The sequence below is a fragment of the Strix uralensis genome, chromosome 3, assembly GCF_047716275.1.
Source record: "Strix uralensis isolate ZFMK-TIS-50842 chromosome 3, bStrUra1, whole genome shotgun sequence".
Taxonomy (NCBI): domain Eukaryota; kingdom Metazoa; phylum Chordata; class Aves; order Strigiformes; family Strigidae; genus Strix; species Strix uralensis.
The window spans coordinates 116895297-116915841 of record NC_133974.1 but is presented as its reverse complement, the minus strand read 5'-3'; the positions used below and the strand labels follow the sequence as shown (position 1 = coordinate 116915841).

The 20545-nt window shown below is 36.8% G+C and overlaps 1 protein-coding gene across 11 annotated transcripts in view; it reads right to left on the bottom strand.

Moving 5' to 3' along the window:
• The window catches only part of RALGAPA2 (Ral GTPase activating protein catalytic subunit alpha 2), a 135764-nt gene that overhangs the window by 83400 nt on the left and 31819 nt on the right, over positions 1-20545 (bottom strand). For 10 of the 11 annotated variants that reach the window (XR_012628302.1, XR_012628301.1, XR_012628303.1 and 7 more), the window contains 14 exons: positions 18757-18930; positions 17725-17862; positions 16985-17133; positions 16456-16567; positions 15444-15681; positions 14748-14912; positions 11809-11949; positions 9184-9321; positions 8562-8659; positions 6472-6562; positions 6133-6309; positions 3761-3954; positions 3158-3256; positions 2740-2895 (listed from right to left, as the gene is read on the bottom strand). Coding sequence is in view for 7 of the 11 variants with exons in the window: in XM_074864083.1 (XP_074720184.1) it covers positions 2740-2895; positions 3158-3256; positions 3761-3954; positions 6133-6309; positions 6472-6562; positions 8562-8659; positions 9184-9321; positions 11809-11949; positions 14748-14912; positions 15444-15681; positions 16456-16567; positions 16985-17133; positions 17725-17862; positions 18757-18930 (2070 nt within the window). In the remaining 4 variants the exon portion in view is untranslated. The remainder of the gene's footprint in view (positions 1-2739; positions 2896-3157; positions 3257-3760; positions 3955-6132; positions 6310-6471; positions 6563-8561; positions 8660-9183; positions 9322-11808; positions 11950-14747; positions 14913-15443; positions 15682-16455; positions 16568-16984; positions 17134-17724; positions 17863-18756; positions 18931-20545) is intronic. The other variant, XM_074864082.1, reaches the window with a different exon arrangement.

Sequence of the window (20545 nt, the reverse complement as noted above, 5' to 3'; positions counted from 1 at the left end):
TCAGTACCGGTACCATGTCACGGTTATTGTACATCATCCTGTTTCTTACAGGAAGCTGTGAGACCCTATGATAGCAAAGTGCTTCGCCTTATGCTTTGCTACTGTTTGCATGTATCAGAGGAGGTACTTCTGCCTCATACAATGCATTCCTGCATGTGTAGTAACCTTCAGCATGCAAGTTGTCTGACTAGTCTCAACACCCATCAAGCACTTTGAAGCTAATTATACAGGACATACAGAAATAGCCATAAGGATCATGCTTCATATCAACACGTTACATGAGAATCCAGGCTCCAAAGCCTCATGAGTTAATGCCTCAACCAGTTTCAAAGCTAAGGAAAACAAAACTGGAAGGACACAACAGAAAATTTGTGGTCGAGTGTGCCACCAAGAGGCAAGAAAAGCAAAACCGAGTGAGGCGAGGAAGAACAAAAGAGCAGCAGCAGTGTGCAAAATATCTGGGAAACCCTGGAACGATGTGCAGTGTGGGGTCTGCCTTCACGACGCAGTCTTTCATCTTCTTTAACTTCTGGATTGTAACTCTACACAAGGGCTGAAATCCAATGTGCACAGCATCAAGAAGCTGAAAATCCGTGGAACTGTTGCTAACAGCAAAATGCAGTAAACAGAGTAAAAACCAGCTCAGTAAAAATCTCTCAGTTTCTATGTAGGAATTGATTCTCCAGGAAGTGGTCAGATTTTAAAAAAAAAAATCTCTTAGCATCCTTTTACCTTAGAAAAAAGGCACTGCCGACAGCTGAACACCTCTGACAATCTGGCCATTTCATGGAAATGTGTAGATGAAAACAACTTAAGTCTTAAAATTACTGATATTTTCCATTGCTGTGGCTCTGTGTTAGCAGTGGCTGCTATATTGATTTAAGGGTCTTTGTTTTTTCAGATATAAAAGGGAGGAGTTCTTTAAAAAATCTGATCTACATCAGGCTTTAAAGTTTCTTGAGTTGTGTGGTTTATGTGAGAGGATTTAATGCTGTGTGGTTTTTAAAATTCAGGGGGTCTGATCATAGTGGGTGTTACCACAGAGTCTTCTTTTTGTAGGGGAATGAAGTTACTCTGTACACCAAGCAGTGTTAAACTGTCTGAAATCTGAATGGCATCAGTGAAATGAAAGGGTAATGAGCTCTTCATTACTCTCAGGTAACACTGAGAGTGACAAAAATGGGAGTTCTCACCACACTTTTATTTTTCCCCATTTGGGCTTTATGAAGTTTCAGGAGCAGCCAGGACTCTCAGGTTTTTTCCAGAAGAAAAACCTTTCCTTTCTAGTCTTTTTTCTTCCCCCATTATCTATTTAAAAGGAAGATTTTCCAAATGCTCTAACTTTTCAGGAGGGGAACTGAGATTCAGAGGGCAAGAGTCTGGTAACGATTAATTATTTCTCTCTTTCATCTCAGAAATAACCAAACCTGTGCAAGTCTCTCCTTGCTGGCTTACTAAAGGCCCCAGAAATAACTCTCAGAAGCAGCAGAAGTGACCGCTACAGGATCTGTGAAGGGGTCTGTGTGCCCTCTGCTGGCATCCACAGCACAGCTCTAGCCATTGCTTTCATTCAACTATTTCTTTTAAGGAAAAAAAACTCACTCCTACAGCTATAAAAACATAGAGAATATCTAAAAAAATTTCATTTTGTCCAAAGAGTATTTCCTACAGATTTAATGAGTATTTAGCTATTTCTGTGGCCCAATAATCTTCTTACATCTCAACAGATTAAGTCTTTTCCTCATCTCCCACTGACTACTTTATTAATTAGGCCAACTCAGGACACCAGGACCTAGAGAGAACATTTATCCACAGAACAGAATATTTTGGCAGCACCTCTTGGTTACAGTAGTAAGATAACCTTCTATCTCAGTTCTGCCTTCAGTCCCCTTTGCATCAGCTAAAAAGAGCAGGTACAACAGTTTTAAACATCCCCTGAAGGACTAATCTTGAAGGGGAGAAGTCTGGAGAGGACAACATTAATTCCAATTTTTGAGGATGTCCTTGTAACCAATGGCACAGGGCATCCAAAGTGGCAGGCTGAGAGCAGACACTGCTCATAAATTAACATAAAGCTCTTCACAGCCCCTCCTTTGCCCAAGATCATGTGTGGCATTTTATCTCGTGATAGAAGGTAAAAACATCAGTAACATGAGCTGGAAGTAACCTCTATCTCCCTGAAGTTGTAAATAATATGAACAACAGACCAACTCCAGCAGCTGCTCTGCAAGCACTGACTTCACAGCCTCACAATTTGTGCAGGAACGTGGTAGGGCTGTTGGACACAAGGCTCCCGCTTTAGCAGAACCAAAGCTTAAACATACTGGTCAAACATAACGTAGCTCAAGACTTAGTATCAATTGAGTGAACATTTTTAACGTGACCAGCTTACCCAGCTACTAAACATGCAATGCAGACGGACAGAAACTCATCACTGAGATTATTCCTCAGAAAGAGCAGGAAACCAAGAAAGAAACATCAACAAGTGTCTGTGACACAGTTTTGACAATAAGTCACAAATAGGTAGTTGTTTAAAAGCTCGTAACTGGGAGAGCAATGAAAAAGTTAGGACTATGTAATCTAAAGAGAGGTACAGACTAGGCTGCACAGGATAATTTCATGCAACAATTGTTGCAAAGTATTGCTTCCCTTCTGCTTCAGATCTTCAAATACGAAAATACAGACACCTCCATCAGCACACTGTAATAAATTAATTTTTTTAACAAGTAAAGGTTGTACCTGATCTTCACTTGTTAAGCCAAGGTGCATCACAAAATAAAAATGAACCAGGAAATCAGAATTTGGCAGAACGTCTTGACGCCTAGTCATCATAGCGCAGATCAGCCTGTATGCCTGAAGTTTGCCTTCCTTATATTCATTTGGCAGGGTGGTTGCCTGAAAAGAGCAAAAATCTTGTATTATTACTTCTTTTCCTAGTAGCCAGCTAATGCAAAATTGTATCTTCAGCAGGTTTTCCATGAAGCAAATCTGTTCTGTGTATTTATTAAAATAGATTCAAGTCCAAAAAGCCTTTGGAGAATATTCACCTTAGCCAGCCATGACTCTAAAAACCAAAACCAGCGCAACTAAACATACACAAATTCAGTACCGATAGAGAATAAAATACTAATGTGTGAAAATTTTAGAAATAACTTACTTTGAACAACCATGATGCAAATATTCTGAGAGGAGGAATTAAGACAGGAGGAGAGGGAGTAGACTGATTGTCCACACTTATAGCAAGGTTGTCCCGTATCTGATGTTTTTAAAAGAAGATAGTTACTAAAACTAAAACTAATAATAGCTTTATTAATACTCTTTATTTCATGTTATTACTTTTCAATTTTATTTACTTTAAGGCACTACACTCCATGCCATACAGAGTTCCTACTTAAGTCAAAACTACCAGAAAAGCTTGTTCTATAGTGCTTTCCCACAGCCTAAGCAAATACTACCATTTTAGGTCATACCATGGGCTTTTACACCAAATACCAACGTTGCGCTATTCTATTCTCTCTATTTTCATTGCTACTGTTTCCTCACCCCATTTAAATTAACTAATCTAATTTCTCTTGCCATTGATCAGGAATGTTCTCTATTGGGGAAATCTACTGGAAATCAAACAAAGTTAGCTAGCTTTATGACAGAATTCTCAAAATCTCATGCTTATGTTCCAAATGCTAATACTAAATCAAACTTAATAATAATTTTTATAACAAAAGAAGAATCGTTAATTAGATATAGGCATCATATACAATACCTTTGCAAGTTTATACCACAACTCATAAAGATACCCAAAAACTTTCGCATGGATTTTTGGTGACTGTATATTGTTCACATCTCCAAGAATTCCCAAGATCCTCCTCCACAACACAGCAGCAGAATCAGGATGCCAACCAATCAGGCTTCCACCAGCAATTATACTGCAGTCATCAGCAAGGAATTCACTACTGTCTGTAAATTTTAAAAAGTTCAATTTCCATGAATCAGAAATGCAGTGTAAGTATAAATTTGGTCAATAAAATAGGAACATTACTGCTTCTAACCATCTTCCATCTCAGAAGTATTCTCTCCCACCAGATCATCTCTCTTTTTCATTGCTCAGGCTAGCACATGACTCAGAAAAAATGGCAGAAAATGTAGGCTAAAGGGCCTTCCAGATAGAAATGGCACAGCTATAGATCAGTGTTAGATCAGACAGACTGCCTCCACTCAAGGTTTTGTTCTGGTTTTTTGTTTTGGGGTTTTTTTGTGTTTTGGTTTTTTTTTTTTTTTTTTTTAAGCAGGGAGGCAAATGCAGTTAAATGGAACATTCATGTACTCTGAGAAATTTATTTAATCAATAACTGGCTTTTGTAGGTAATATTTCTACTGCTAAAAGTTCTTTCTTTTTTTAAGATCAGTATAAAATGACCTGGAAATGAAACCAAAGGAATTAAAAAGCATGCACTACTCGTGATGAAGAATATGCTCAGGCATTATCATTTATACAGAAGGCGCTCTTGAGATAGCAATATGCAAACTAAGAAGGAAAGCAGGGCTTTGTGAAGCCTGTCAGGATAATGGAATTAATATGCTTAAACAGTAAAAGAAAAATTTCATATTGAAGTGCAAGTTTTAACAGCAAGAGCTGTTACATTATCTTCTATCGGACCAGGGAAAGCTGTGTAGCTGCCTGTCTACAGGCAGAATCAGACCTATGGTCTGGTGTGGCACCTTGAAGTGCTCAATAGCCAACATTTTGAGGAAAGTTGCAGGAAGCCTCTATCCAGGCAGAAGGAAATAACTTGTGCCTTCCCAGGACCCAAAGAGGGTTAGCAATAAAAGCCATTTTAGATGTTTTATATTTGCTTGAATTTTTTTTTTTTTTAAAAAAAAGCTTTGGGGATTTTTTTTTTTCCTTTTTGCTGTGTTTGCTGTAGCATTATGATTCCCAAAGTGTTAACACAGATGTTATTTTTTAAGCACATTAGAATGACCTTCAACAGATCTATCATCAGGGAAATTGCAGCTATGCTGTTCAGTGGTGGCACCACAGTATTTTTTTGCCTTACACCATAGAGATTTCTACAGCAAAAAGTTTTGAGACTTGCATGAGAACCAGAAATGCAGTAAGGGCACACTGGCTCTGTTGGGCAGTTATGGATTTGTTACCCCATTTTTCTTTTTAGCCTATGTTACCTTTCAGGTTATTTTATCTAATTCTTTTTACACACAAAGGAGCAGTGTCTTTCATCACAGACATAAAGAAAGCAATGAATTTATCAAACATAATAATCCTTACCATGTACTTTATTACATGCTACATTTTGTACAACAGCAGTCTGAACTGTCGAACTAGGTGTGCTGGTCCATCAAAGAAAAAGTGAGTATGAAAAAAATATCCTTGAAACTAGCAAAACCAGCATATAAGATAGTTTACTGCATTAAGTTACTGAAATAATATCTCTGACACATTATTACACAGGGAGGTTCCTTTACAAAGTGCAAAGAATCAGAATATTTTAATAAATAATCGAGTGTTGTATATGTTAAAGATACTATAAATAAAACAAAAAGGTAAAGGACTTATACTTCCAAATTAAATTCTGAGAGTGCCACTTACCACAACCAACTGGAGTACAGACATTGTGTACTTTGAAGTATAAATAAGGAGGGTAATAGGATTAAGATGAAAGAAGTTATTGTGGATTAACCAGTTATTTCCTATCAGTCAAAATATATAGCAAGGAATTTCTTTAGACCACTCTGCTATGAAATAAAACCTATTAACTTAAAATATAAATTATTTTATTTTACTTGAACACTGGGTAGTCTAAGAGAACACAGGTAATCAGCTATCACATCTCAGCTGATTAGTAGTAATCTGACACAGTAAGAAACCCAATTGTTTTCAACTGTGTGATCATTCTCTGGATCACAATTTATCAGAACCTATGTCAGCTTCAATTTGATTATCTAAATTCCTTAAATGCTGGCATTCAAATATCATTTTTGAATGAAATGATGAATGAATTATGAATGAAACTTGGTGATATATGCCAAATGAAACATACTTTTATAAGCAAACTGAACCGTATAAACTCTTTGAGATAAACTACAATAGTAAATACATTTTCTGGACTACAGTACCTGTTAAATTTGCAGTATCTGAAGGACTAAGCTGAAGCCAGCGAGGTGCATCAGGATCCACACAAACATCTGCTGATGCATTAACTTCATGGTCTTCTTCAGAAGCTTGCCAGGGGATAAGTGCGATCTCTACTTCATTGTTATAGCCAATGGATGTGTCACTGCTAACGCTTTCACCTCAAGCAAGAAGGGGATTAATAAAGATCACAAACCCTGTTTTTAAAGACTGCATTACCAAAGCATGAGAAAAGCATCTAATATATGTGTAACAAGACAAAATTACAACACTGATTTCAATTGCTACACTTAAAGAAAAATACTTTATTTCTTGGAACTCACTTTTTTCTCTCTCTCTATAATTTCCACGTGATTGCTGCAAGTCTGCTTTCAAATCTAATTCAGCTGTACTACTGCTTCTTCGTACTAGTACCTTCAGAGAAAAAAAATAATCTCAGTTTATTACAGTTTTGAGAACTACATCATATTTTAGCAAATTTGAGATATACACACAGTTATTAGAAATTAATTACAGCTCAGTCAAGATATTTTCATGAATATTTAGTCTACCCAAATATCTTTAAGTGTCTTAAGGAAACCATCATGCTTTCAATTTCTGTCTTTATCCTGCCTTAAACTCACTTTTCATACCAACAAGCGGGACTTTTTACTTCTGTTTTTCCACAAATCTGAAACCATTCAATACTTTTAAAGGTATCGAAAAATCTTTCAGGAAGAAATTAGTAGCAATCTCTTACATTGGGGCATTATTCTATTGCAAAACAACCCATGCGAAGACATCCAATCTTTTATTTACCTCCTCCTCCTTCACCAAATGGATTTATAATCTACTTGCTGAAAACTCTTCAGACAACTTTCTGCTTCTAGATGATACTGTTCTGCCCCTAAGCATAATTGTTTTTCTTTACATTTGGCAGATCACCTTCAAATTCAAGTTTCTTGCAACCCCACGTCATCTATAAAAGTGAAACTTCTGCCAGAAAAATAGAGTATCACGTTTTCTATGCGAATATGCAACAAAAAGCCCTCACACCTTACCCCTAGGCGCATACTAGATTTAAGTGCTGAAGGAATCTCTACTCTAAAATTCCTCAATTCAGTTAACATTTCTGAAATTTCATTTTAACATTTGCAATTATTAGTATAACTATTTTAAAATAAATTTCTGGAAGCAATTTCTGATCTACTGGCCAGATATTAATCCATTCATTCCTTCTGCATATATCTGAGAAAGCAAAACTACTGGCTTGTAGAAATTATTATTATATTATCTAACACTCTAACTTTTTTGTTGTCGCTTTGTTTTTAACTGGAAAGAACTGACAATCATTCCCAAGAAATATATTTTTGCTTGCACTGCCTGATAGACTGCAGAGTGGTCTATCTTCCCTGGCAAATCTGGCTCTTCGTGATCAGTGATGACAATATTTCAGTGGATCATGATATGAAGTCAAACTGGTTCACGTGGTACATTAGCAAGCTATGCAGTGAATATATGGTCAAACCCCAGCTTCCACTTGTAAAAAGGGTGAAAGTGCAACACTGGTAGCAGCCCGGCAGCGTATGCTTGTGAATATTTTATAACACATGACACTTAAAACAGAATGGGGAACCAGGTTAATTTTTAATTCCCCCAACTACTGAGCTTACTTCTCTCCCTCTCCCCTCCCCTCCCCATGCAAAGCATACTAGGTTTTCCTTCCTTTTTGAGATACTTTGTTATTCCTGAAGCAATTAATGAAGGTACTCTGCAGAAAATAGCTCTAGAAAGGAGAGATGAGACAAGTGTTAATGGTACTTTAAGTCTAGATGTATGGGAGAGTCAAGGTCCAAAGATGAGATTCAGCTTCAAGTCCTCCGTCCTGTATTGCATTATACTTCCACAAAGATGATCAGCCTCAGTCATTTATTATTTCTACCGTTTATTCAAAAGTTGCATTAAAAATTTATGAAGCTTGCCTGTCCTAATGTTAACTTATACAAACATCTGCAATACATAGCTAGTAATACAGATTGTGCTGAAGGAAAGCATTTTCCCCAGTACTTTAAACCATCAAACATTTATTCCAGTGTACTGTAACTCTATAATAACCATGAATTATTTATATTTTAAAAGTTATGAACTTCTTGTTTATATTTAATATTTTAAAAGCACAAAAATCTTGTATAAGACTAGAAGATTGCCAACTACATAAAACTGCATAAGCAACTGACAAGATCAGGAGACACAGAATGACCATACTACACAGCATAATGAACAGCTACAGCTCAATTCCAGATTCCACACTAGAAATGTGAAGAATAATTTTTCACATTTTCAGTTGCTAGAGTTTCTAAGCACTAAAAGGCATCTGATTAGAAATGAAACATTGTTAGAATCTTATCAATAATCACTTTCTATTTTGCCTTACTTGTTCAGCTTCACGTTCCTTCTTTGTATATCCCTTATTTTCCTGAACTGATTTGGAGTCTGAAGGGCTTAAATTATGAGAACTTCCAGCCTTTTTACCTAGAAATTTTAGAGAGTAAACAAGAAATACAGATATTTGTGGGACCAAAGTACATAGAAAATCATAGGAAAATTTCAGCTACCTTTACATGTATGCTGCTTATATTTATAGGTAAGTGAAGTCATACAACATTAAAATGGAGTACAAGTTGTTTTGAAAAATCCTTCATAAGTGCAAGATACTTACACTATAGTAACAGAAGTAGAACTGTTAGCTGGAATACAGAAAATTTAAATGCAAGCCAGATAAAAATGAAACCTTCGAATTTATGCATTTTGTATGTAACTCAAACTTTTTTTTAACCACCCTGCTTTATAAAAGGTCATGTCCTGTGTTTGTGGTCTGTAACTTCTTAAAAATAGTTCTTTCAACAAGATACCAACAATATATTTACTAAGAAAACAAGATAAAAAACATTTTAGAACAGAGCTGGAAACCAAAGTAAGAGCAGCATTTATGAGGCTGAACAAGTCTCAACATTTTTCTTCAGAAGTACAGTAAAGCTGTATTTTATCAAAACTACCTTGAAAAAAATCAGATGGAAACTGATCTGCAATATCTGAAGTGCTGCTGCTTCGAGTTAGCTGCTGCTCTTGGTCTGCGAAGAGACCCGTAGCTTCTGTTCCTGATGAATTTTCCAGCTGTTGAGATTCTTCAACTTCTGTTGATTTAATTAAAACACAAAGTATTTTCACGACCTCAGAATTATGTACACATGTGAACTCCTTACCCAAGAAGGCTATATGAAAATGTGACCCATTCAAATATTTTAAATTCCCAAGTTACAAAGCTAGAATGTAACCCCTAGTTACATAGGTTTTATAAAATATTGTTAGAAAAAAATGTATAGTTTAGAGAGAGATGTATGAGCAGTGTAAGTGATAAAAAGTCTAGAAAAAGGACAGAAATAACTTTGGGGGTTTGAAGTGCACAAGGAAGGGTGAGAGGATGTCACTTGAACAAAGCTATGTTTTTCAGTGCTAGAGACCCAAAGTTGACCCTGTTGTACTGGAAACAGGGAGAATATAAATGCAGAGTGCAGAAATGATGGCTGTGCTTACTGACTTTTTCTCCATAAAGAGGGGAGGGCAAGAATAAAAAAGGCAACAATTCAAACAGAGTAAAAAATATCTGAGCTACATATAATTTAGGCTTAGTTTGTGAGAACAAACGGAATCCATGCAGCTTTTTTGGTGTAACTGCAAATGAGAAATAAAAAGAGAAGAGAGGCAGGCATGAAAATTCAAGTGAGAAAGTAAATTGACATACTAGGGAAGGAACAACAGGAACTGTTGAGATTAGCTAGCAATGCAATGCTTTTAGAAATGCATTTCTCTTAGCATTAGGTGGGGGGAAAAAAGACAGTAACACCGGGGATCAAGTATGTTCTCACTCAGTAGCAGTACTTTCAGTTATGGCTTTGACACTGACTAACGTGGCGTGAGGTGGCCCGCACAGCCCATCAAAGCTGACCCAACAGAACCACCAGCAGACTGTTCAAGGTGTTCATCCGCATAGCCAATGTTATTTTCCTCTTCAAAAAAATTATGGAAAATGCTGCTGTATTAACTCTTATGAGAACCCTCGAATTTGTTTTTTTCAGTGAAGAACATGGGCTGAGTTAAGTCTTCTAGGCTTCTTTCAGCATATTGTTACATAATATGCACATTAAACAAAAGTGACCTTTCCACCAGCTTTCTATTCTCCTCCTCCTCTCTCCTTTCCTCTGCTCTGCTTCCTGTCTGCTCCACAGGCACTGACATTGAGGCTACACTTATTCAGAAATGAGCAAGTACCGCCCCTCGCTCGGGATGTGAGATTACCACAGATCGCAGCAGCAGACTGAAGGACGAGTACAGTATGCTTAGTCCATTCAATCTACACTACCAAGTGAGCTTAAATAATACTTCAATACTTACTAATCATTGCATGTATTTCAGAAAATTTTCACAAATACACATGTACAAAACCTAGTTGTTCTGGTATTTACTGACCTTGAAGTATCACTCTTGACTGTAAGTGTCTTATGGAAAGCAATAAAATAATAAATTAAATTCACTAGCTAGAACAATTTCAGTGTTACAACTGAAGATAATTTGAGATGAAAAAACACTAAGATATTTCTCAGAATAGCAATCTCTAGAAAGCTATAATGCACCACATACAAAACTCTTCACTTTTCTTGCTACAGCAGCTAACGACTCCTGTTAGGGCTCAAGAGCCAGAAATCCCTCCCAGGAAGTGAAATGTGGGAGGTGACCAAGACATATTTTCAGAGACTTACTTGCTGGAGACAGAAATAAAAAAAGAGTCTGCTAACATGATAGAGAAATCTCACTGCTTCCACCAACACATCTTGGCTAGGTGATAGGATGAATGCCTTACAACAAAGTAGCTTTGTATTCTCAGGCCATTGCATCTGTTCTTCACATCTATGTCTGGGTATCACTACAGAATTCAGTTCAGAAGTTGTATGCTTAGGGTTTGTTCGAGCTTTATTTATCACAAGAGCAAGTTCCACAGGACAAGACTGTATCGAATGCAGGAAAGAAGTTTACTACACTTTTGAGCAAAAATGCCCTCCCTTCAGTCCAAATAACCACTAAAATGCCCAAAATCTGGATTGCTGCCTTTAGTTTTTGCATTCCTAATCCTTAGTATATTTGGTCTGCACTATATTAAAACTTTAACAACTGCTTGGAAACCTTTAATAAATCAAGTATTTTAAAGTGTAAACATGAATAAAAGTATTTCTTTATTAAGAAATAACTTTAGTTACTAGGGATTATGTACAGTAGTTCCTTGAAAAGATATTGCTCTCCTTTTTCCTGAAAAGGTTACTTATTTTGACAATGAATCCAGTTAAAAGAATAACAAAAAAGCATTAGAAATAGCCACTTTTGTCATCCTTTGTAACTTTGAAAAAGGACAAGATACACTCCCATTAAACTTGCTTGTCTCCTAATGGCTACCAGTATTACTTAACACCACGTTTTGAGCAGATCCGAGGCACAGGAAACAGAACCAGTGCAAAACATCTCATTCCGCACTACTAAAGACTAATCAACTGGACAGAAAGGGAGTAGACAGACAGTAGTTTAAAAATATAAGGAACATTTATATAAAAGATGACTTTAAAGTACAATACCTGACAGTCTGTGAGAGCAAGAAGTGTAAGAGATACCAGGTAAGAGAGAGCTCACAGTGTGAAGCAGAAGAGGTACACTTTTAGTAGCTGGCAAAGCCTCATAAAGATGAACACAGTTGCTGATAGACTGGCTTCGCTTAGCTTCCAGGAAAAAATAAAGCAATAATTATGTCAGAAAAAATAATGAAATATTTGGGGTTCTGAATGTCATGATATAATGAAACACAAAGCTATTGAAAAAAAAAAAAGAAAGTTTTACAACATTAAGCCCAGAAGTATTTCCTATAAGTTAATAATGTGCAACTGTATCTCACACATTGGAAGTGCAACAATCAGTGATTCCTGAATCACAGCAGTTCCACATGGAATATTTCATTTTGTCAGTGTGTGATTCCTGTGTCTGGGCTAATTCAGCTTACCCTTTTCTCTTTTCATTGAAGTATCGGTAGCAGTACATACAGCTCAAAAATAAAAAATGGAAAAGTTACTCAAATTCCCCTCTACTAGTAACACTCCCAGCCAAAACCAGCTACCTCTTACACTCATTCATCTCTGCTGAAAACAATCCATTTTCACCTGAGAAATGGGATAGTGTGTTTCTCAAAAATCGATCTAAAGATACAGCTGCCTCTGGTTTTGCTTTTAAAACTAGGGATCCCAGCTCCAGACTGGATAAAGCCCTGAGTACCCCAGTCTGATGGACAGCTGACCCTGCTTTGAGCAGGAGGTTAGACCTGATGAAGTTCCTTACACCTTGAATTATCCTGTAGACTCTGGATTTGGGGTACTGAGCTCTGCTTTCCACATTTCTGAACAGGATGATGAAAGGGACACAAGTTACGTGAAAGTTTTTGGAGTTCTTAAGTCATCACAAGGGAAGGTAGAACATAAGTGCAGTCTGAATGCCTATCTTACTGTATTTCTCTTCAAAATAGCAACACTTAAATAGGTTCACTGTCTCTTAGAAAGAAAGGTCACCAGAAAAACACTTTCCAAGGTGGCTAACGCTCTAGAGACTGTCTAACATTATTAAAAACTGGTATTTTATGGATTAATATCCAATTGTCATAAGCTTAAAGTCTCCTTTAGAGAAAAACAGCAATTTATGATCAACTGTATTACTAAAAGTTATGCTGAATTACAAAAGTCTCCAACAGAAACTTGTTAGGAAAAAAAAATTATTCACTGTACAGCTTCTCTTCTTGTACACAGCAATGTCAACACTGACGCTTTAGAAGACAGAAGGGAGGAAGGAGGAAGGAAAAATACTCAAGCAGGGTAGCAGGCAAAAGATTTTCTGCTGCTACAGAAATATTCTGCTCTTACTCTTATAACTCCAGATACAAGCAGCAGATCAAAAGAAAGGCTCACCTGGAAGCAGGAGGTGCTCTGGTATTTGTATGTTGACTCAGGGGTATTTTTGTTGTTTTTAAATGGAAGAGGGAGAATTAGGGATTTTTAAAAAGCTCCCAGTAGGAGACACTTTTCTCAAAGTGTCCACTCTGCTAAGAAAGTCCTCCCATGAACAGCCCTGGTTTCTGTATTCACCTCAGGGACTGCTACATTTCATTCTGAAAGATGACACCTCTGGAGGCTTAGTAGCTGAGTTTTGTGTTTCTAAATAGTCTTACATTAAAAAAAGGACTATACATTTTATATATTTGGAATGATTATTTGTTAGAACTGCATGTGCAAATATAAAACTTTTTTGCACCTGTTGATTTGGAGCCACTGATCACCATAAGTCCCATGGAAGCCAGAATAATTCTCTTTTTATATGACCATGAGACACAAAATGAAACTAAGGGCTTTTTACACATGAAGTTCATCCTCCTACCTGACAACCTACTTGCTCCCTACCAAATAAGCTTTTCTTATTAAAGGTAGGAAGTTCCTTTAATTTCAACGCACCCAATTAAGTAAAGTCCTTGCTGATCAATACTTCCAGGTTCTCTCTACCATTCTGGTGAGAAGTCTAGGGGAGAAAGAAGGAGCAGAAGAAAGAAAGAGTTCTCCACTGGAGCACGAATCGGAAACTCACTGAATTTAAAAATAAAACAGACACAAAGAATGAATTGACTCCATTGCCAAAATGTTTTGTGATCTTAGCTGAAGACTGTGGCTTAGTTATGAAGCCTGTAGCCACAAAAACATACCAAATCCCCTTCAAATTCTCCTGGTAAGAAACACAACTAATCTGCTATGAATGAGGAAGGAAGCTGTGCAGCAAATATCTCCTATTTAAAAGCAGGAGATTTTCTATGGAGGGTTTTAAGCCATAGTCCATTGAATTGGAACACAGAAATATGATACCATGAAATAAAAGAGATCAAATTTGAGTTGCTGAAATGCTTGAAAAAATCAGGTTTTGTTCAATGCCTGCAGTCTCAGATGTTTCCCCATCATTCCTCACCCCCATTCTCCCTTCTCCTGTTTTCCTCTTTCCAGAAGCAAACATGAGAAAAAAAAGGAGAAGGAGATGCTATACATACCTCATCATGCTAATAAAAAGAAAGCAAATAAAGCAAATAAGAAAGGATGAAATTGTTTATTAAGTATCTGGTTTACCATGTGCTCACAGTAAAGAGCTAGCTGCATGAAAATACAGAAGCAATATATATTATGTGACTGATGTTAACTGCTTTGTTATGAATTGATGACCACAGGAATGTACTTTACTTCTTTACAAAAAACCACAGCTTGCACATGATTAGCTTGCAATTAAATGTAACGTATTTAAAAGCATATATTTAGAATTTTCCAAAATACTTTGATTCTTTATTCCTACTGGCAGTGGTCAAGACATCCAGACACAGGTACGCAACATCTCTGTTTAGGCATTTAATTATTAAGTTGCATGACTCTTGGAAGCAGCCACAACTGAAAGGCAGATTTAAAACTTATGAGTGTTACTCATAAGCATTTACTTATGGTCTAACCTGTGGCTCTTTGACGAACAATATTTCTTGCTTTCTCAACTCCTGGGGCTCCAGAGGTTGTAGCACTTCTAAACCTCATTGGCTCCACAACTTCAGGATGACTTTTCCAGCTTAATGAAAACGATCTTCCCACTACAGCTGTCTTCTGAGGCTCTAAAATGCCACCTTAGAGATAATGAAAACAGAATTTTCTATCATTGTATGCTTTGGCACATATTTTTCTTACAGTATGAATGGACTTGCAAGCACTTAGACCCGAAAAATCTTTATCTTTTAAACAACACAGATTAATTTTTACTGTTAAAAAACAATTACTACTTCAACTATGTGCATCAATTGCAAGGTGACACATAAAAGTAGCTAAAATACTGTAATTAGTAAAGTTTAATAAAAATACATGGAAAAGAATTTTTACACTAATGACTATGCCAGACTACAGCACAGGAAACCATGTTTCATTTCCACTACACAGAAAAGACTGATTTTGAGCGTGTAATAAAAACTGCTAAATACCGATCTTCTGTTGACCCCAATTACCTTTCCTCCCACAACGAAGGATGAGAACACATAAATCCAAAGCACTTTACATTTGATTAAACAGGTTCTTACACTAGATTAAGTAGTATTTAACTATTAAGATTAAACTTAAATATTTAACTTGTTTGATACAAAAAGCACTGAAGCACAGAGACTAACCTTTTCCTCTCTGCTTTTTTTCTTTTTGTTCACTGAGCTTATCCAAGGGTAAGTTTGTCATTTCCACCCCGTACACAGTTCTTGCTAGCACCGCTGTTAGAGAGTCCATGATATTGGCCCACTCATTTATGAGCTCCTCCCAGTCTGTCAGGGCAGACAGAACGCTGAGCAGCTCATCCCACAGCTCCCGAGAAATGTAAACGCTCAGATTTGCTCTGATCCAAGCCACAATGAGGGTCTGAGAGAAAAGAAACAAGTGACAGTTCATGCATTTCTGTCAACATGAATTCAGCACACCAACACCAACCCACATGTTGCTGAAGTCAACACCGACCTGCATATTAGCATTTTTTATTCATGATGCACAGATATTAGGCATAGATATTTTTCATAAAAAAAACATACCCAAAAATTGGTGGGTAAATAATTGTGAAAGGTACTGACTGGAAATCTAAAAATTCCAAAATGTGTTTCAGGTGGTCTATATGTTCTCTGGTAAACTGAAATAATACACAGGGTATAATAATAATAGAATGAAGAACTGTCTCCTATAGCTACAGAATGATTGTAGTGACTGAGCTACGCAAAACACTCAGGCCTAGATCCTGTAGCTGAGCATGCAAAGTACAATATGATATATAAGTGTTTTCATCTCATTCAGAGGGACTCAGTTTTGACTTGCCAGCTGAACTTCTAGGAACACAGTTACATCAAGCTTACACCTTAGAGATACTTACTGAAGACATCCCACAAAGAGACTGTGGGCCTGCCTGTTCTAACATGGTTTGTAGTAGAGCCCTGAAGAACAGATCAAATCAACTGCTTGTTGCACCTTGAATCTGTCTCCCTCTGTTAGGAACAGTTTACAAAATAATCACTTGTATTACTGTAAATGAGATTTTTTTTGTGTTTTACAAGTAAGTTTCATAGTATGGTGCAATAGTACTTAACTAAAACTACAGGTAATCATCACGAAAAATCAACATAAAAAAGCCAAACCCCAAACACTCACTCGGAAAAGTAATCCTGACATGCTTTGAGCGAACGTATCCTTTATTTGGTTTTCTTTTGGCTTCTGCATCACAGCTTCTGTTATTCTAAGGAGTATCTGTAGCATCTGTTCCCTGGTTCCAAAACAAAATTGTACTTTTTTGTTCACATGTTCTATTAATTGTACTTGTTAGTTTTCATGTACCAAAAACCCCTCTTAATTCTCCATTAAGCCTTACATATTGAGTATGAGATCACACTCCAGACTTCACAGATCATTTGCAAAATAACATGAATTGGTTGTGGACTGTAAAAACTACTTTTTGAGAGGGTGAAGTCAGGAATGGGAATAGCAGGCAGAGCCTTGAACTCAGAAAGTGTCGTGATGTAGACTCAGCAGAACCTGCAGTCTCACAAATCAATTCAGAGGCCAGTCACATGTGCAAGGTCTACCCCTGAGAAAGCCAGTCTTCTCCCTACCCAATAATTCTCCCATAAAGCTTCAATGTTGATAATTTTTTCTTAAATGATGCAGAATATATTAAGCTTACCATGTCTTTTTATTCATTGATAGTTCCATTATCATGCGCCTAAAGATACTCAGAACCGCTTTGCAAGCATCAACTTGCTCCTTCAGAAGCACAGGGACTTCAACGCACGGTTCCAATAAGAAAACATTTGCAGAGTTTGTCAAGAATACCTTCAAGACAGGCATTTACAGTCAGTTTACACAGTGTCGGAAATAAAAGAAGTCAAGACTTACAATAAAATACTTGTCCTCCTCCAGTCAAACCTCTCACCTTTCCTTAAAGCAAGTTTCATGTTTTACTTTTTCTACATCATTCTAGCAAAAAGTCAGGTGGCATTTCAGACCCAACAAGGGCATGCACTGCACAGTATGGGCTTTGTAGGTATCTCTTCTATTCAGTCAGGCAAGAGTACCATTCCTCCGGCTACTCATCTCCTGGCTTTACATGCTTGAGCAACCACCAATGTTTCCAATAAATGAGGTTCAACGAGAGCAAACGTACAATTCTGATCAATTCCTAGTACTCACAGTAGAAAAAAAAATGAATCTTTTGTCTTAAAATATAGACACCTGGCTCTAAGATACGGTGACATGGTTTAATATTAATTTTAATAAAGTTATAAATGAAGTCCAAATCGTATCTTAAAAAAACATCAACGGCTGGTAGTTCTCTTCCTTAATCCCAGACACTATATTATAATTTGTAGCGTGAATTACATGATTAGATCAGTTGCAGCCTTGTACCCTTTCTATACACCACACCTGTAATGCAGCTTGAGCACCAGCTTTAACATTTTTGTCCTCATCTTCTAATACACATCCTCTGTTAACAGCACTGGTAAAGGAGTACGTTCTTCCCCAGCTGGATGAGCGCTTATGTCCTGAATGGTCAGAGGAAAGCTTTCAAAAACATAATTCCGTTAGTGACAAACCAGAAAGGAATATATCCATATTTATTCAAAATCATTTGAAACATCAAAAAAGGGGGAACGATCATGTCCTACATTCATTTCACCAAGGAATTCATGTCTATTATTTCTTAATCTCTGAACAAACAGACAATATATGGAATATAAAGGTTCATAAAAGTTTTAAGAGCTATGCTATTGAAAATATTTTATGTCATATTTTGTAGTCACTGATTGCAGTAATAACTGAATTTAAGCCTGGCAAAGCTATAAACCCCCTACAAAAATAATCTGTCAAAACCTTGCAATTCTCACTATGTTTTCACAACTTAACCCTCTTTTTCAGTACAACAAAACTTCCCTTAAATAGCTTCACAGTGTCAATAGTTTCAAAGTCAACTTTTACTGATGGTTCAATAAAAGATACTAAAAAGATGATGCACAGAATTTGTATCTATGCTTTAATTTCTGAGATTAAGGTGTCTGAATCCAAATATTTCATCCAGTATATACAAATTAGTAGATATTTTCAAATTCTTAAGTAACTACCACCAAAAGGAAATAGATCTACATGCACTAGGCCAACAGACAGAGTAAATTTTAATACTGCAGAGCATATTAGTATTTATCCCATTAAGTTCTTGATATCATATTTGTATAGACAGGGAATAATCAACAAATTACATTTTTCAGAATAGCTGCAATCTTTCCCCGTGCTCAGTAAGGGCTACTGAACACTCAGTATTATTTAAATTTCTGGGTCTTAAATAAAAGCATATTTTAATCTTGATTTTCCACACATTTTTAAAATTGTTACTCATTTACAAAGTGAGTTTAAAACTTAAATCATATATTGTAGGCGAACAAAGTAACACTGATACCATACATGTTTACCATCCGTTTGCACTGATGAATCCTCTAAGTTGACCACAGCATGCTGACTGTCTTCCTTTTTGTCTGGCTCCTCCATGAACACAGGTTTCTCTTGCAATATCCACTTTCGATATACCTTAACCACTTTTCGTGTTGCAGATATATCAGAAGGCGGCAATAAAAAAGCCTGAATTGAAAAGTTTACTAATTTTACTATATAGAGGACATAAATGTGCATGCATATATAAGCATATCCACACACCACCACCCATAAATAATACAGCTCAAAAAAGAAAGGATACATCATTTTCACTTTTATGTCTGCACTAGAAAGAGTTGTGATCAATCAACAGCCTATGCGTATATCTACATCATTCACAATTCCATAATTATTAATTCCAAATTACTTCCATGTTGCATTTGTTTGGACAAAAGCAAAGAGGTTGGTTTTGCTCCCTGCAAGCTCTCTAACTTAACATGGATTCATCTCACAAGCCATTACTAGCCATAGAGGTCTGGCAGGCTAAACTTAGGTACTATGCTACATTTTCTGCAGATGACGACTTCAAATTACATCGGCAGTATACGATGAGAAATGCCATTTCAGCGAGTGTAGGTAGGGACAAAACAGCAAGTTGTAATGAAGATAATAGTGGCTAGCTAGCAGTCCATCTTTTCTCACTGCAGTTTTGGAAATCAACGCAATTAATTTATTTTCAACATGCTACTCAATATCTGTATTTGGGAATCATTCTGTAAAGATGTTCTCTCCGAAAGCTTACAAAGGCTAGACTGGCTGCTTCCCCACGTTTTTTGAGGTTTTAGGAGAAGACCGGAAAAAAACATAGTGGCAGAATACCTTTGCACTGCAGTGAACAGTCACAGAAACAAACGTCTGAAAATGTCATCTACTACAAAAAAGTGTATTTTGCCAAAAAAAAAGTTCATAAGAATATGCATTATATTATAAAAATACTAGAAGAGATGAAAATACATTCTTCATACTAAAAAATAGGTTCTTTCATCTATGAAGATATTACCCACTCTCCATGATTAACAGGGTCAAAACCTACAGTATTTCCTACACCTAGTTTAGCTGCAAAATCATTAGAAAGGTATCTTGCTCAGGTCAGAAGAAATCTTTGCATCACATACTATACTTTCTTGGGTTAGCAAAAGCAGGTTTAAATATGCCAGACAGGAAGTATGTGAAATTTCTGAAAATGTCTTCACAGACACTGTCAACTTATTAAGGATGCAGAAACTGAAAAAGCCAGAAGCCAACTGCTAGAATATTAGGGAAACAACAGCTCATCAGCAGGATGAATGGGCACTACATAGAACGCTTTCAGAAAGGCTAAGTAGGGTAGATAGGGGAAAAAAAAAAAAAAAAAAAGAGTAAAAAAAAAGAGTAAAGGAATTCACAGTGACTCGTGATGTTCCTGTAAGGGAGAGATAAACACAAAAAGGATCCAAATCCTATTATCTGTTTCAATTACTGAACACTGATCATATTTACTAAAGATAGAAACACTGCACCATGTTAGCTTTCATTTGCTGAAGCTGGTCTAACCTTACACACTCTGAACAAACACCAGGAGAGGGCAGCACGGTACAGCAGTTCACAATCATCTAGGTTGGAAAGGACCTTGAAGATCATCTAGTCCAACCGTTAACCTAACACTGAGAGTTTCCAACTACGCCGTACCCCTAAGCGCTATGTCGACCCAACTCTTAAACACCTCCAGGGATGGGGACTCCACCACCTCCCTGGGCAGCCCATTCCAATGCCTAACAACCCG